Source organism: Myodes glareolus, chromosome 18 (genome assembly GCF_982192425.1).
Source record: "Myodes glareolus chromosome 18, mMyoGla1.1, whole genome shotgun sequence".
NCBI classification, from domain to species: Eukaryota; Metazoa; Chordata; class Mammalia; order Rodentia; family Cricetidae; genus Myodes; species Myodes glareolus.
In genome coordinates this window covers 59,321,298-59,337,913 of record NC_142043.1, presented here as the reverse complement: position 1 = coordinate 59,337,913, position 16,616 = coordinate 59,321,298, and the positions used below count along the sequence as shown (strand labels likewise).

General features: G+C 36.9%; 1 protein-coding gene across 4 annotated transcripts in view; it reads right to left on the bottom strand.

Annotated features, from left to right (window-relative positions):
- Pcdh15 (protocadherin related 15) overlaps positions 1-16,616 on the bottom strand; it is a 1,307,054-nt gene that overhangs the window by 130,209 nt on the left and 1,160,229 nt on the right. For all 4 annotated transcript variants that reach the window (XM_085679751.2, XM_087898231.1, XM_087898232.1 and 1 more), the window contains 2 exons: positions 15,140-15,256; positions 326-466 (listed from right to left, as the gene is read on the bottom strand). In XM_085679751.2, coding sequence (XP_085535877.2) covers positions 326-466; positions 15,140-15,256 — 258 coding nt within the window. The remainder of the gene's footprint in view (positions 1-325; positions 467-15,139; positions 15,257-16,616) is intronic.

Genomic DNA, 16,616 nt, shown 5'->3' with positions numbered 1-16,616 from the left:
AACAGAACACCATATAGTCATTAAGATAATAGCTTTATGGTTGTTGATTGGTATGGACAGTATATAGTTGAGTACAGATTGAATGTCATGATTATTGTAAAGCATTGACACTCATGATAAGATCAAGTAGCAGCATCTGCTTATGTCAAATATATAAAATATAAAGTAATTCTTTTATTTTAAAATACAACTTCCAAATTTCAATGAGAAATGACTTTTAAAAATTAAAGAGTTGAAAAGTAGAAAAAGTCATATTGACAACTGTTAAGTCAAACCCTCAGTGCTAAATGCCAAAGTGCTGTCACAAAGAAAATGCCACACTGACCTTAAAAATGGTTGTAGGCTCTTCATTAAGATTGACACGAGTTATTACTCTTCCAGAATCTTCTTCTACATCAAAAATGCTGGCAGGGTACGGAAACTGCACATCATCCACTCGATACCTCACCCGACTTGCAGGCAAACCCTGAAATGAAATAATTGATCTGTCTGGATGAAGGCAAAGAAAACCATCAGTGGAGATAAACCGACTTTTACAATGAATGGCTTTGTAGAGAAAAAGTGTCTTGGTTCCACACACTGTGTTAACACGTGAAGGGTATTTCTTTCTGTGAACGATGCAGTCCCAATCAATGAAGTGTGTTGCAATTAGGCTTTGGTGAAATGATTCTTATGAGGGAAAAGTTAGCATATTGCCACAGTCGTCTTTCCTGCATTCCACGTCATGTCTGCCTCCCGAAATACCCATTCTCTGTGAATATTTTTATTTTCTGCCACAGCTGTTTCACTTTTAATTATGCTAATCTAAATTCAGGATGCTGGTTTCTTTCTGTCTGTGTGCATCTGGACTATAGCTAAATGGCTGCACCCTTACAAAGGGTAATAGTATCACCGAGAATACTCACCAATCCCTCTACCCACTAGTAATCTACAATCTACACTAAACTACCATAATAGTCACGACTTCTGTGGACAACTCATACTCTGATTTTCTTCCATTTCTCTACAGCCACTTTTCCTGTACTGGACACTGATCTGACTCTCTGCTTCCACCCCTTTAAAACAGTCTTTAAATATCCACACTCTCAGCTAGGGGTGGTGGCTCACACTCACAATCTCAGCGCTAGTGTGTTTAAAGAAAGAGAACTTTTAAAATATCCACACTCTCAGCTGGGGGGGGGAGGGTGGCTCACACTCACAATCTCAGCGCTAGCGTGTTCAAAGAAAGAGAACCATTATAATTTAAGAGGTCACTCTGTGTTGCACCATGAGTTTCAGTACATTCTGAAATGCAGAGTGAGACCCTGTGTCAAAATTAAAAACAAACCAAACCCAGAGAGGGAGCAGGAAGGAGAGCTCAAAAGTGAGAGAGGACACATTCTCACTAAAGCTGTTCACAAGCCTCTGTGCCTTCCATCAAACACACAGATCCAGACTCCCCACATGGGGAATCAGATCTTGAAAATGTCTCATTTTTTTCTACCTAATTTACAATCACTATTCATTTTTACTATTATATATGCTTGGCTGCCTCTGCTTTCTTCCTTATACTTGAGTTTGAAAGACCTCTACTTTCTGAATTAGGCTCATGAGTCCCTTATTCCAGTTAAGATGTGTCTCGAAGCTATTTCTATTCTCCCATTCGACCTGGAATTGGATCACACATTTTGTGATGGTGCAAATATGAAGTATCTCCTACAGTCTCATGTTTTAAAATCTTTGTTCCCAACTTCTGGCATAATTTCAGGAGGCTATGGGAGCTTTAGATGGTGGGTCTATCTGGTAGACAACAGCCTTGGGAATGTATACTTGAAAAACTACTTTCTTTCTTGCTATCTTTCATTGGGTCCACTGTGATATCAGTAGGTTTTTTTATTTTTTTATTTTTATTTTTTTTATTTTTTATGTGCTTGCACTACCATGAGGATTTGCCAGTCACATGGGGCCAATGAATTAAGAACTAAATACTTGGAAATCATGAGCCAAAATAAACCTTTCCTCTTTTTAAGTTGTTATGTGAGGTGCTTTGTAAGAGGATTGCACCAGCCATCAACACACAAACAGTACAAGAGTGAGGTCATTGCTGAAATAAGCCTACCCACATGGTTTTGGGCCTTTGGAACTTGTTTATATAAATAATTTGGAAGTATTGAGAGATTTGGGCTAGAAAATCCCTAAAATGCTATCAGATGAGTTTAACTGGTGACTCTGGTGGGATCTAAGAAAACCAGAATGGCATTGCAAATGCAGAGAGTATGTGGGTACAGAGTCCGAGAGGAGAACAGACGTTGTTCTGAGAGTAGGCTATCTGGGCTGCAATTTTCCCATGTCTCAAAATCTTGAGTGAGGAAGAACCAAAACATAAAGAACGTATTACCTTAGCAGATTAGATTTTAAGTTGCATAGCATCTTCTCCGAGACACGGCTACCGCTCATGTCTACTAGTCAGGCCTACCGTGAGAATTAGGAGCAGAGACTGAAGCAGGAAAACTGCAAAACATGCAGATTGACTGAAAATCAGCTCCTTTCAAGTGGTAGACAAGGAAACCAGAGATTTTGTAATCTGTAATTTGTAATCTCTAAGTGGCATAGGGGAAGCCCTGCGGTATGGTGAAAGAGGCACACCTATTGTGAACTGCATTAAGCCTGTGCAGTTTGTGTACATTTTTAATGCAATGGCAATGCTCCGTGTTTCTTAATGATGCTGAAAGCCGTTCAGCAACCAGTCGGCGAATTTTACTAAATATCAAAATAGGTGTGTGATATTCGTTCTCATATTCATATCTAAAGTAGATCTAGGAGTTAGTATAACCATTCATATTTTACAAATGACAAAACCAAGGTTTTAAAAATGAATCAATTTCCTGAAATTTCCTCACCTAAATATCAAGGTTATTAGACACACTTTATATTTAAACATGATCCTTGGACATGAAGCTCACTTAATAATTATGATATCTTAAAGGCAATATTCCCATAACATGGGAATAACATGGAAAACCATTTCTTAAAACTTGGTTGGGGAAGAAGTTGATGCTGTAGGAAAACCCAATTTGTATAATACCAGTTGGGGAGCATAATTTCTAGGGTGTCATAATGACAAAGAGCAAAGCTATGGCCCCAAAACATCAGCAGCATTAGTTCCCATCCTGCCTACAGTTAGTACAGTAACTGAAATCACTCATAAGTTACAGCTTTCACTGTGCTGAGATGATGGACATGTGTCATCATGCCTCATTAAATGCTCTTTCCCTAACCTTTTTCTTAAAAAAATTAGAAACAGTTATGGCTCTAATCTCAGTTCATTGATATCACACATTATGCGTTTACGGCTTTTCCACTCACTAATATCTGCTCATATGCTCTCATACATAGCTCCTTAACATTCATTTCTGCAGAAGGCAGGAATAATGAGAGATAGATAGACAGACATGCACATTTCTTTGTGATTATTTTCTGCTTATGACCTTTACTATGTGTTTAGGAGAGAAGATAGATAACACATAGATAAATACCATCTTCTGGAATTTCTTTGGCTGTGAGGAATAAGGTTGTAGTGCTGTTGCAGAGTCCCCATCTCATGACTTAAATATTAGATGTCTTATTCCTTACTCCCTAAACCCATATGCCATACTATATGTAGAGTTAGACTTGATATGTAATTTTATTATTTTAAGCATAAAGTGATATATAATACACATAAACACATACATATCATATATATATTTGTCAATATATATCAGTATAAACTTTAAAAATGTCTATTCAAACAAATCTTTACTATTTTGGACAATAAATTGATTATCATATATGGTTAGTTTAATTGTTCATTGTTTGCGTCTTCTTAGATTATTTTCAGAAAAATTTTGCTCTCAATATAAATTGTTTCATTGGACAATGAATTCAGTGAAAATCTCCCATGCAAATAAAACAAATTAAACCAAGATGCAACACATGAAATTTAATTTTGTATTCTAAAATGTAAAAGAGATGGTATTAACTGTGCTCTGCCTTCCGTCTGCTAAAATTGACATCGACAAGGCTACATACTGCTACAAGAGCTTGATTTATTGTAGATATTCTGACAGTGTAGTATGATGTGCCTACAGCCGATAGGCCCAGATCAAAGAATCTTATCATGATGGTTTCTAAGAAACTAAAGCTCAATGTAATTCCATCCCATAAAGTAGAAATCATTAACAGCAAAGTAAATATAAACACATTAAGAAATTATAAGCAATTTTGATTATTTTTTGTTATCAGTACATTTTTTTACTGATATTTTTTAGAATTCTATTTTTATGGGTCAAATAATATGTTTTTACTTAATTATGGTGAAAATATAATTAATTAGTACAGTTGGTAATTGCAGATCTGTGTGAACGATATTACAAACATAAAAATATGAGGATTTTTAATGAGACTGTAATGGACCAAAATAATTAGATTCTTACTATGACAGGACATCTCATTTAGTTATTTTTAAATATATAATTAACAAAAAATTACTCAGACTCACATAACTTCCTTTATAATAATGTGATCATATTATATCAGGAAATACTAAACACATTATCATTAAATTCAAATACTAAGTAATCTGTTTTCAGATACATGAAGAGTTTTTCCTTATGACCTGGTTTTAAAAACCCTTTCTGACACTATTTTTAAAATCAGCTTTGGTTTACTGGGTAACTGTGTAATTCACAAATAATCTTCCAAGTATGAAATAGTACAAGGAATTATTAAAAAGGAGTTAGTATTTTTCCACCACTCATGCTAATTTTGTCAATTATTTTCATAATTCTAATGAAATCCTATAATAACCTTGAAAATGATAAAGAGGAACTCTGGGTCGTACTCAATTTATCCCAAAGATCATTCTTATTCTTCCAGTCTGTATGCAACAGCGCTCTGATAGGAGGGTTCCTCATGCCACAATCATGTAATTAGTATTGTGCAGTTGTAGTATGTCCATAGCTATTAAAGTCCTAAGAAACTTTCTTTCAGATTATTTATCACTTTAGTTTTTGGGAAATATGTTATTAGAGGGAAACATAACCATTCAAAATATCTATATAATGTCCTTGATTTAGACATTGATAGTGTCTAAATCAAACTCCCTACTTCCCTTACAAAACAGATCACATAAACCAGAGGTTGAACCTGGACTAGAGAGATTCTGCCCCTGCTCCCCTAAAATCTTTCTACTTTTTAAATGATAAAACAGGAATTTCAGGAATTGGAGAGATGGCTCAGTGGATAAGAGCACTTGCTGCTCTTCTTGGGACCGAAGTTTTATTCCTAGAACCCAAGTCTGGTGGCCCACAACTGCCTATAGTTCTAGCTCGAAGGGTTTATAACATCCTCTTCTGGTCTTCATGGGCACACATACGTGTTATATGCTGATGCACATACATATCAATAAAAATTAAAAATAAATAAAATAAAGAATTTCTCCTACTGCTGCCTTCATGAGGTTAGAAACAGGCCTCTCAGGGTTATTTTCAGCCTATTTTCACTAGAACATTGCTTACTGTATTCAAACTGTAGCTAACAGCTGAGGTGTGCACTGGTGGATAAGCCTGCAACGATGTGTTCTATGTGTGCAATGACAGAGAGTATACATGTAGTGTACAAGTTGCTGTATATACACAATCTTAACATGAAAAGGAATCCTGCCATTTGCACCAATGGGAACCCAGTTTAAGGGCACAATGCAGCCCCAGTTACATTCATAAAGAAAAACACTACTTAATTCTTCCGGTATGAGGAATGTACAAAACGGGAACTATTATCTAATTTTGCTTGCATTACGAATCTCAAATAGTCAAAGAAACAGAGAGGAGAACAGGGGTTGACTGGGACAGAGGGGCAGGTAAATGGGAGCTGTTGCGTGTTTTTGTTCTCTTTTCTATACCTAAGAATTGAAGGATGGAGTGGTTAAGTGAACCTATGAGTAACTGTTGGGTGGCCATGTAGGCTTGCTGAAGGTAATGAAAAACCCATTTTCTTGAAGCCCTTGGAAATTTTTTGAGTTAATGAACATTTAAGCCTGTGTACAGGGAGTCATAAATATCAGACAATATTAACATGGAAATCAATATCTAATTACATTACTAGTAATATATTATTTCTAGTAGACAAGCCAAAGCAAAATATAAAAACTAATAAAAATATCTTGGCTTCATATAATTTCAGGTAACACAAGACAGTAGGGATCATCCATGTATAGTGTTAAGGAGAAAACATTACAAGAGTCTAATAGGTTGTCAAATTGTGTTTTATATGTACCGACAAAATAAAACCAGATGGAGAAGAAGTCAGTGTCTATCCTCAGCAAAGAGGCGATAAAATATAATGTGTGAAAGAAAGGGGCTCGCTCACACACAGAATAAACTGGAGCTAAGGATAGAATCACCCCAGAATACATAGATATTCAGTTAAGATGCCATGAATAATCCCTATGGAGTCCTTCTGTAAGAAGTTTAGCAAAATAAATTGAGAACTGCGGCATATTTAGAGGTAAATTTAACAAAAGTCATTTAAGATCTATATTTGAATCTAAGGATCATTCCTAAAAAAATAAACCCTCTAAATTAATGGAAAAAAAATCCAAAACAAATCGATGGAGACAAAGGGAAAACTGACCCAGAAATGAGAGTTGTACTCTCAAATAAGGAAAGTAGCAAAAGCACCTTGGGGACTCAAGGAGGCTTATTACCCAGGCTGCTAGTGAGCTGTCAATCCACAGAGCTGTGGCCCTTATGTGGGTTGCATTCTGTCAGTAAAATCCTTCATTTTCAGTTCTTCTTCATCATTGAATATCTTTAATTTGCTCGGAAACACAGGCAAATTCCTCCTCAATCTTTTCAGTCTTTTCTATAGACATTTCTGTCCTTATGCCCTGTGGTATCTCTGTCTTGGAGAAGGAATCATTCCCAGCCTTTAATTCTGCTCAAGATGTTTCCAGGTCTGTATTTATTGTCTTCCGTTTCTTCTGCAGTTTCTGCCTGATTCAGCCATCCCTGATCCTGAAAGACGGAGTCATCATGGCTTCAGCTCAAAGCAACTCTTCTATGTACACGTTTATCAGCTTTTTCTACAACTACCTTCCCCACTCCAGCTGAAACTCGGGATTGACATTTAAGTGTGCCTTTAGTATCCTGTAATCTTCCACCCAATATCCAATAGCTATTATTTCCCTGCCTAAATGCCTTTACATAGTTCTGCTGTCTCTATTCGCATGGCCACTTCACTTTTCAAAATTAAATGAGGGATGTGGTAGCCAATTTGTCCTCTGGATTTTATTTATTATGTTTTATAAAAAAATTCTGTGTATCGTAGCATAATTTATCATAATAGGTACCTTTGATTTTTATTATTACTCTTTATTTCTTTAATAACTTTTATTTTCTATATAATAAATTTGGTCTCATAAACCATTGTTCAGGATTGAGGCCTACAGAAGAACTTCTAAAGACAGATTTTAGGCTATCTTTCATATAGCTTGCGTTATTTAACCAGACATGATTGAAATCATGTTACATAAATTCATGACTGTTCTGGACTCTGTAACATGTGAATATATTTTTATTGCCAATTTATTTTATCTACATTCATATGGATCCCTGTATTTTTAAAAAACCAACTTCCTATCCAAAGCAAAATCAAAACATATCAGAATACATACATCTGTCCATTCTTTGATGTATTTTTGGAAGCTATGGTATGGACGACAGCAAAGCCAAATTATCACTGCCTTCATCGACAATTAAATCCAATGATCCTGGTCACAAAAGGCCAAAGTTTCTCTTTCAGAACGCATGCTCCTATTTTTTCTGAAAAGATGTTCAGAAAAAAGGGTACCATTTAATACCTAAAGGAAACCTATGAGTCAATTCCAAAGACCAAGTAGTTTGCTTTACCCAAGGTCTTGAGAAATGCCCTTTGTGTTGTGACCTTGGTCCACAATGTTTGTTTCTATAAGAAGAAAAGGCTGGTGTCAATTACATCATGAGCTGACACTTTTAATTGACCACATACTAAGACACAAAGCAAGTCTCAACAAGTACAAGAAGACTGAAATAACACCCTGCATCCCCTCTGCACACCACAGATTACAGCTGGATATAAAAGACAACAGAAAGCTTACAAACTCATGAAAACTGAACAACTCAATACTGAATGAAAAATGGGTCAAGACGGAAACTAAGAAGGAAATTAAAAACTCTTTAGAACTGAATAACAATGAAAACACAGCATATCTAAACTTCTGGGACACAGTAAAGGCACTTACAAGAAGAAAGTTTATAGCACTCAGTACCTACATAAGAAAGTTTAGAGAGATCTCATATTAGTAACTTGACTACATATGTGAACTCTTTAGAACAATAAGAAGAAATAACAGTCAAAAAGAAGTAGACAGAAATACACAACTCTGAACTGAAATAAGTAAAACATAAATAAAAATTACAAAGAATCAATGAAACCAAGAGTTGGTTCTTTGAGAAAATAAATAGATTGATAAATTGATAATCTGACATTGGGATTAAATAGTCATGTTGATCAATGGAACAGACCCAGATGTAAGTCCACACACCTAGGCATACCTGATTTTTTATGAAGAAGCCAGAAATACACACTAGAAAAAAAGACAGCATCTTCAACAAATGGTAGGGGGCAATCTAGATTACTAAGTGTAGAAGAATGCAAATATACCCATATTTATTACTCTACACAAAACCCAACTCCAAAGGGATTCGTAATAGTCAGAAATTGAAACAGTCTAGTTGCCTGTCAACAGATGAATGGATAAAGACAATGTGGTAATTTACACAATAGAATTTTATTTAGCGGCTAAAAAATTGAAATTGTGAAATTTGCAGGTAAATGGTTGGAGCTAGAAAAAAATCATACTGGATGAGGTAACTCAGACTCCAAAAGACAAATAAATATGTATTCTTTAATGTAGATATTAGCTTTTAATCCAATGATAGACATGCTATAATCTATATAACCACAGAGGTTAGGTATAGAGTAAGAGATTATGATAAAAGAAGGATCTCCCAAGGTAGGGGAAATAGAATATGCAAATATGGAGTTACTGAATAACAGGGGAGATAAAGCCCCAACTGTACATCTCTTTCCATCTAGTGAAACCTCTATTGTCTGGAATGGTTTACACTGAATTAGGCTAATGGGATTCAAGGCAACCGCAAACAGTTTACTGCCAAGGCTATTATTTGTTCTACATAAACTGATGGTAAGGCCCCAGTATGGAAGATAACACGTAAATATTTCATTGAACATGGAAAAGATAAGCTGGTGGCTAATCTTCAACCCTACTGACTAGTGTTTATGGTACTGGAAGGTACTCTGTGCACTACATGAGAAGAAAGTTAAACACCTAAAAAGTTACAGACCCTTTGATCTGCATTGGTGGGTTGTCTGCATGATACACTGGTGCAATAGTGGCTTAAAAACCATGGTAATAGCCAGCCACTATCTGATTAGATTTAAGAACTATGCCTGACACTGTTTGAATAGCTAAGAAAAAGAGACTAGATAAACCATGGATCCAAAGCAAGCCCACACACTACTGTTCTGTTGATAAGCGATCATAGCAAAGAAAAGACCCCTAATAACACTCTGCTATACCTATGGATCAATGCCTCATCCAGTCATCACCACAGAAGCTTCCTTTGAAAGTCGATGGGAATACAGAGACCCACAACTGGACATCGTGAAGAGAATGAGAGATCTCAGAATATCCAATTCTAAGTGGGATGCCTTCATCAAAACCCTCCCCTCAGGACTCAGGAAATTCTGCAGAAGCGAAAACAGAAAGACTGTAGGAGCCACCAGAAGGAATGGATGATGCTGAGGAAACAGTGTCTTCTAGACAAAACAGCCCAGACACACACATGGCAGCATCTACGGGGTCTGTACAGGTCCAAGACAGCTGAGGTCCCAAGTGCTAAGAGATAGAAGTGGACACCAGCTTACATCCATATCCAAGAAACTATCTACAATTGACAATCACTCAAAACAAGAGAAAGAAATAAAGAGAGAGAGAGAGAGAGAGAGAGAGAGAGAGAGAGAGGGAGGGAGGGAGGGAGGGAGGGAGGGAGGAAGGAAGGAAGGAAGGAAGGAAGGAAGGAAGGAAGGAAGGAAGGAAAGAAGCAAGCAAGAAAGAGGTTCTTCAGTAGAGTCTCACTGGGAACACAGACCACACTGACGGCCAGGCCCCATGCATAGCAGTAGATGCCAACACAAAATGAACTCAACACTATTTTTGGAGACTTTTGTCTCATTGCCTTTTTTCAGCAATGGCAATTTTTATCTTACTGTACTTTTGTTTGTATATTATGATCTACAATTTGTGTTTTCATTTATTTGTGCGTGTGTGAGTTTCTCTTGTGCTTTTTCCTTATTTATTTTGTTCATTTTGTTTTATTTGCCTGTTTATTTTTTTTTAAAGAAAGAGATAAATAAGAAATAGAGTTGGCCAGGTGGGGAGGCAGCAGCATTAGGGAGTTGATGAATGAGGACAACTGTGAGCTGAAAGTATTGTGTGATAGAAAATGAATTTTTAATAAAATTAAACCCCCTTAACCTTAATAGCTTGACACTTTCTTTTCTTTCTTTTTTCTTCCTCCCACCCTCCCTCCCTCGCTCCCTCCCTCCCTCCCTCCCTCCCTCTCTCCCTCACTTCCTTCCTTCCTTTCTTCTTTTCTTACTTTATTTATTTTTTCTTTTGTTTCTTTGAGACAAAGTCTCTCTGTGTAGCTTTGGTGCTTGTCTTGGAACTTGCTCTGTATGCCAGGCTGGCCTTGAGCTCACAGAGATCTGCTTGCCTCTGCCTCCTGAGTGCTGGGATTAAAGGCATGCACCGCCACTGCCCAGTTTAGTTTGACAGTTTCTAAATAGGATCAGTGATATTTTAATCTGAAAATACATACTATTAATCACAAGTAAGAGTAACCATATCATTGTTCTTAACAACTTACAGTTCATGATACTATATCACTATAATGCTACATAATATAAGCCCAGAGTGGCCATAAATGATGTATACTTAAAATGCATGAATAAGCTATTTCCAAACATTAATCATATTCATACTTCCTCATAAAACCTTTCCTTACATTCTCACTTTTGCTTCCAAATCTAACTACACCCAACTGTCATTTACAACTCCCACCTCAACTATTTCATGGTGTTTATTTTTCCATCTAATAAAATTTCTGAAATCAAAGGGATGTGGACTGGGTCAGGTCGCCTCAGTGTTTACAAGCCATTCCCGGTGCAAGCAGACCATGATTGTATCCTGGTTCAGCTTTACTGTGAGCTGTGCTCAACCCCCATGCTCTAGACTGTCAGTTTCCGTTACATAGCTGACAACAAATTGAATCAACACAGTGTTACAACACAGGCTGGACAATGAAGAGTGATGAAAAATAGATCAGTAAAAATACGAAAGGAAAAGAAGAAGTGAGTACACCAAAGTAGAGGTAAAAACACAATTTTATAACACTTCTGGTTCTGGGCAGCTTTCAGCGTTGCACACAGAGCAAGCAAATAGGAAGCTATGGGTCAAAATGGGATTACTTCTCATATGAGTTCATCAGTTATAAAACGCTGCAGAACAACGGAGAAGCTTTCCAGAGGACCACAATCAGCTGGTGTTCCTGAGATCACACCATTTTAATAAAACAAGTTTCTCATTGTAGAAATAAAATTAATGGCCATCTTTCACTCTCTATAGAGATCAGCAGAGGTGCCCTGGATGGTGAGGATGGCTGTTAAAGACAACTGAACAAACACATAGCTCTTTAGTGGCTCATCTGAAGCCAGAATGGCTAAGTCTCATGTTTTTATAGAAGGATATGAAATGAATCACATTGGTGATTACTGTCTCATTATTTCTTCTGAAGAAATCTTGTAAGATTACTTACTGTTTAGAAACAGATTTTAAGCCAATTGTTACTGATAATTTACAAAATTTTTTATGGAGATTTTATTTCCTAATTCTCAAAGACTATGTATTTATTTGAAAATGAAGAAGTTTATGAGCTGCAAACATTAAGCATGCTCTCATTAATGTCTTGCTTAGCTGAACAGGCATCTCATTAATTCTAAAGTATATGAAAGGAAAGATTACACTGAGGGGTTGAGCTTCCATGAGCTCCTATGCTTTCCTTCTTAGAAACAGGTAAACAGCCAACAGCACATGCATCCCAGTTGGTCCATGGCTGTGTGTTGCTTTAATACTAACTATATAATAGGTTAATTTATAACCCTGCTTACTAACAGAATTCCAAGTGAGTTTGACCTGAAGCTTCAGAAAGAATCAAGATGTGCAAATGGAAATTACGCGTCCAGTTTGTTCTGTGAAAGTTTAAAGAAGTCCCCAGTGAGCAGAAAGAAAAGGTTAGCAGTTTTTTCGCCTCTCCCAGCAATCCATCATTCCTTAATTCTGTGTGAGCACACAATGTCAATCCTGCCATCTCAGAAGTGGAAAACAAAAAATCCCAGCAGTGTCAGAGTCCTGGAAGATTGCTCCTCCCTCCAGAGCACTTTAATTTTGCACAACATGCATTTTATAATTTTTCATTTATATTCAGAAACAGTGTTCTCTCTGGCTTTGAGGCAGCACTCCGTCTCTGCATTCGGTACTTCAAACGGTTTGTTGCTACTACATTATAGTTTAAAATGTGTGGCTCTCACTTTCCTCAAATCAAGCAGGGTGTCTTGAAAAAGGTGTAATAAGTCTCAAAACATAAAAGTGGTTTCTAGAGTAGCAATGATACTTGAAACAGGAGGGGTTGGGGAGAAGCTGTGCTAAGAAGAAATATGCATCGTTCGTAAATCCCAGCTTTTCAGTGGCCTAGCGGAGACTTGGAGATGGCAGATCTTCCGAATTTCATATACGACCAAATTTCTGAGGTTCTTGCAAATTTGCCAACACTGAGGAGCACACAAATAAGCATTACTTTATCTATCCATTTTACATCATGCAAATGTTTCATAGCGTACTATTACGTCCTGAACTAAGGCACACACATGGAATGAGTTTCCTACCATTTGGAGGATCTGGTTTAGAATGAGCTCACCAAATAAACATTTATATTATATTAGGCAGTAATAGCCTCACATACTGAAACAGGTAAAGGAGCAGAGACTCTATAGGATAGGAAATTAAAATTATTATCGATTGGTCAATGTTTATAACACTAAGAGGGAAGAAGGCACCTGGCCAGCACATCTGCAAAATACATGCTTTTGTGAAACCAACATCAAAGAAAACATTAATACTTTAAAATTATGAAGACAGTTCTAGTCTTCTAAAAAATTTTTTGGACTTGGATTACTATTTGCACTTGTGTGGATGCAGCCAAAGTACAGTCATCTTAAGTCAAGGGAAAAATCTGTAGAAACAATTAAGAAGCCAAACTCCAAATAATAGCTACCATGAAGCATTGCTGATGTTTCAAGAGTGGAAAATGAATCAGAAGTTTGTACCTAGGTGCAGCAGCTGAAGCCAACACACTCAGCCAATGGGATGATCTGAATCAAGTTTTTACTTGCTAAAAAAGCTATCATCATCATCATCATCATCATCATCATCATCATCAATTATCAGATATTTCAATAATTGCTAAAAACCCGACGGTGCAAACTTCTTCCACAGAAATGTGGACCTGGGGCAGTTATTAAGGGTTTAAGTCAGAAACTCTAGGAAAGCTAACAATAGAGTCGACCATTGACCAAGACATTATTTCTCACCCTCATAAGAATGATCTGATCGCCAGATACCAAAGTCCTGCATGCTAAGAGCAAATGCACTAAGACTTTGAGTACCTCATACAGAAGAACAGGACCATTTGGTCACGCATCATTTATACTTTTTAGGCTGTAAGTTCTTCATCAATCAACTAGACTGTGTTCTAGGTTCTCTCTGTAGTTCTGCCTCGTCTTATGGTGAGTTTCTTGACAGCAGAAACTGGTTAGCTCAGTGGGCAGTTGGCAGCAGGCACTCACTGTTATTGGTGTGCTCCTGGATCACAGTGGACAGTGTGCCGGGGTGCTTGTTGCTATTGGTGCATCCACAGATATGAATTTTTGCTTATTTTTACAAGTGTGACAATCCAGTTTCAAAAACGTTTTAATGCCCCAGACCGTTGCTTCCAAAATCAGCATATTCTTTTTGTTCAGGTGGTATAGTCACGGCAAACTTTATACAGCTTGCTGCTGCTAGAACTGACAAACTTTATGACTGCTATTGACTTTTCATTAAATAAAAACTCTTCTGGAAATACTATGGCTATTAGCCCTAAAAATATTTTTTAACAGGCTTATATGATTCAAGACTTTAATTTTTCTGACTTTTCAGTTATGGCTTAGTATGTTTATTTGTGTTTCCTAGAATCCATTAGTAGCATGAGTTCATTCAAAGGAAAAATATAAATCTTTAAAATTCTGTTCAGAAATTAAGAAAAAAAACCAGTGAAAAGCACTGTAGGTTTTCCACAGAGCATTCTACACCGGTGCGGTTACTTTTAACTTGCATTAAATGTAATAATTTAACAACATTAAGGAAAATTTTCCTCACTGCTGTTGCAATAATGTATTAGCTGAATGTCCTCTGTCTTGATTGGCAATTTGGGATGTTTTGAAATAGGTAAGCGCTCTACATGGTTAAAGAAAAATCTCCTAAATATATTTGAAAGAAATATCGAGATTTCCGTTTATAAAAGTACAGGCTTATGTTATATGTGGACTTAGCATTTTCTTATAAAATGTTATGCACAAATAAAGCAGAAAATCATGAGTGTGGAACCTTCCCACACAAAATTGAACTTAAAGAAAAACCCTGCATGATGGTGCATGTTTCCAAGAGCAGTTCTGCCTGTCTTCATCATTAAAGCTACATAAATGGACAAATAAGAAAAATTTTGAAATCTAGGTAAAAAGTATATCTCTGGCTGTCTCACTTCATCAGAATCAAGGTAGCTGTGTAAATAATAAGTAAGAACTGCCAAAAGGAGAGGACGGGTTCTGAAGAACTCACTACTTTCTTGGGAACTGGGCACTTTCTCACACAACTAAGAGCTTGGCCAGTGTCTCTACTTACAGGAGGGTCTGCATCTTCAGCATACACGGTCGTGATTGGTGTCCCTTTGACAGCATCTGGAGCCACCATCCCCTTGTAGATACGTTTACTAAATACCGGAGGGTAGTCATTCATGTCCTGTAAAACAGGATACGGATTTAGTACTGTAGATGAGATGAGAAAATGGTTAGGTCCATTTGGTTCTTTATGTCATGCAACCAATTTACCATGACCAGCTGCATACCCCCCTACTTCTACCATTTCCCAACTAACACCCCAAAGTAGCCAGGTCCCTGCATCAGTACCAAACAAACTACCCAACCATCTAGCTACCAATATGATTTCTTAAAATGTTACTTTCTGAACTTGGCATAAGTAATTGTGCACCCCTTTAATCCCAGCACTTGGGAGGCAGAGGCAGGCAGATCTCAAAGTTCTAGGGTTCTAGGCCAGCGTGGCCTACAGAGTGAGTTCCAGGACAGCTGGAGTCACACGGAGAAACCCTGCCTCAAAGCCAAAAAAAGAAAAAATAAAGTTTCAGGACATGGGATAAGATGATGTTTTTGATGTTTTGTTATTTGTTTTGAATATTTTGCATTTGCATACTTAATATGACTATATGAACAAACTGAAATGTCTCTAATTTGATATTCATCCCTATGAATATAAAAACTAAGGAAGACTCTTCCCCGAAGCACATTACAGTGATGGTATTTGGAATTACATATGCTTACAGATGGAAAACAGTGTTAATTTACTTAAGGGAAAATTTCAAAGCACTTTATATGCATCTGATTTCATTTCACTCTGGTGGTTAAGGCTTACTGTCAGTTACTAAGTAGATATTTGCAAAGTTATATCCATGATAACTAAGTACTGGATACTATACTATTGGATATTCTATGACTCTGGATAAAGATAGTCCTGTAAGAAACCGCTTCCAGCTGCTGTTTGACACATAAAGGTGATGGTCCAGACAGTTACGGAATTCATCAAACTGATCTAATTATTTGTCAGAGCCAAAACCAATAGGTCAAGTTTCGTGAGAAGAATATAATTTTCCTTAACCATCTTCTCATTTAGGGAGACCTGTGTGCCATTTATTTCTGACTAATGCTTATTACAGTGGTTGCCTTAATGTCTGATTAACCATCACATTCTGCACTGTTTGGTGGTGTTTCAGGTCAAATGCATTAGGAACTATGCAAATTTTGTTAATTATCGATTTTTCATCTTCAAGGTACCTTTTCTCGCTTGCTCTTCAATGAATAAAGTACTCTATACATTCTTTCCTATGAGTTCAGACACATCATCTCTACCCAATGCTAATCTGAAATGTTCAAATTCACCAATTATAAACTTCTCTTTTTTGCAGAACGGTCCAGGTGGTAATGTCTGAGCAATGAGGCCAGTTTCCTTTTGTATGTAGAGTACAGTATCTGAATAAGAATAACCTGAATGTATTGGATAGAAACAGTCCTTGGTCTGCAAAATTGAA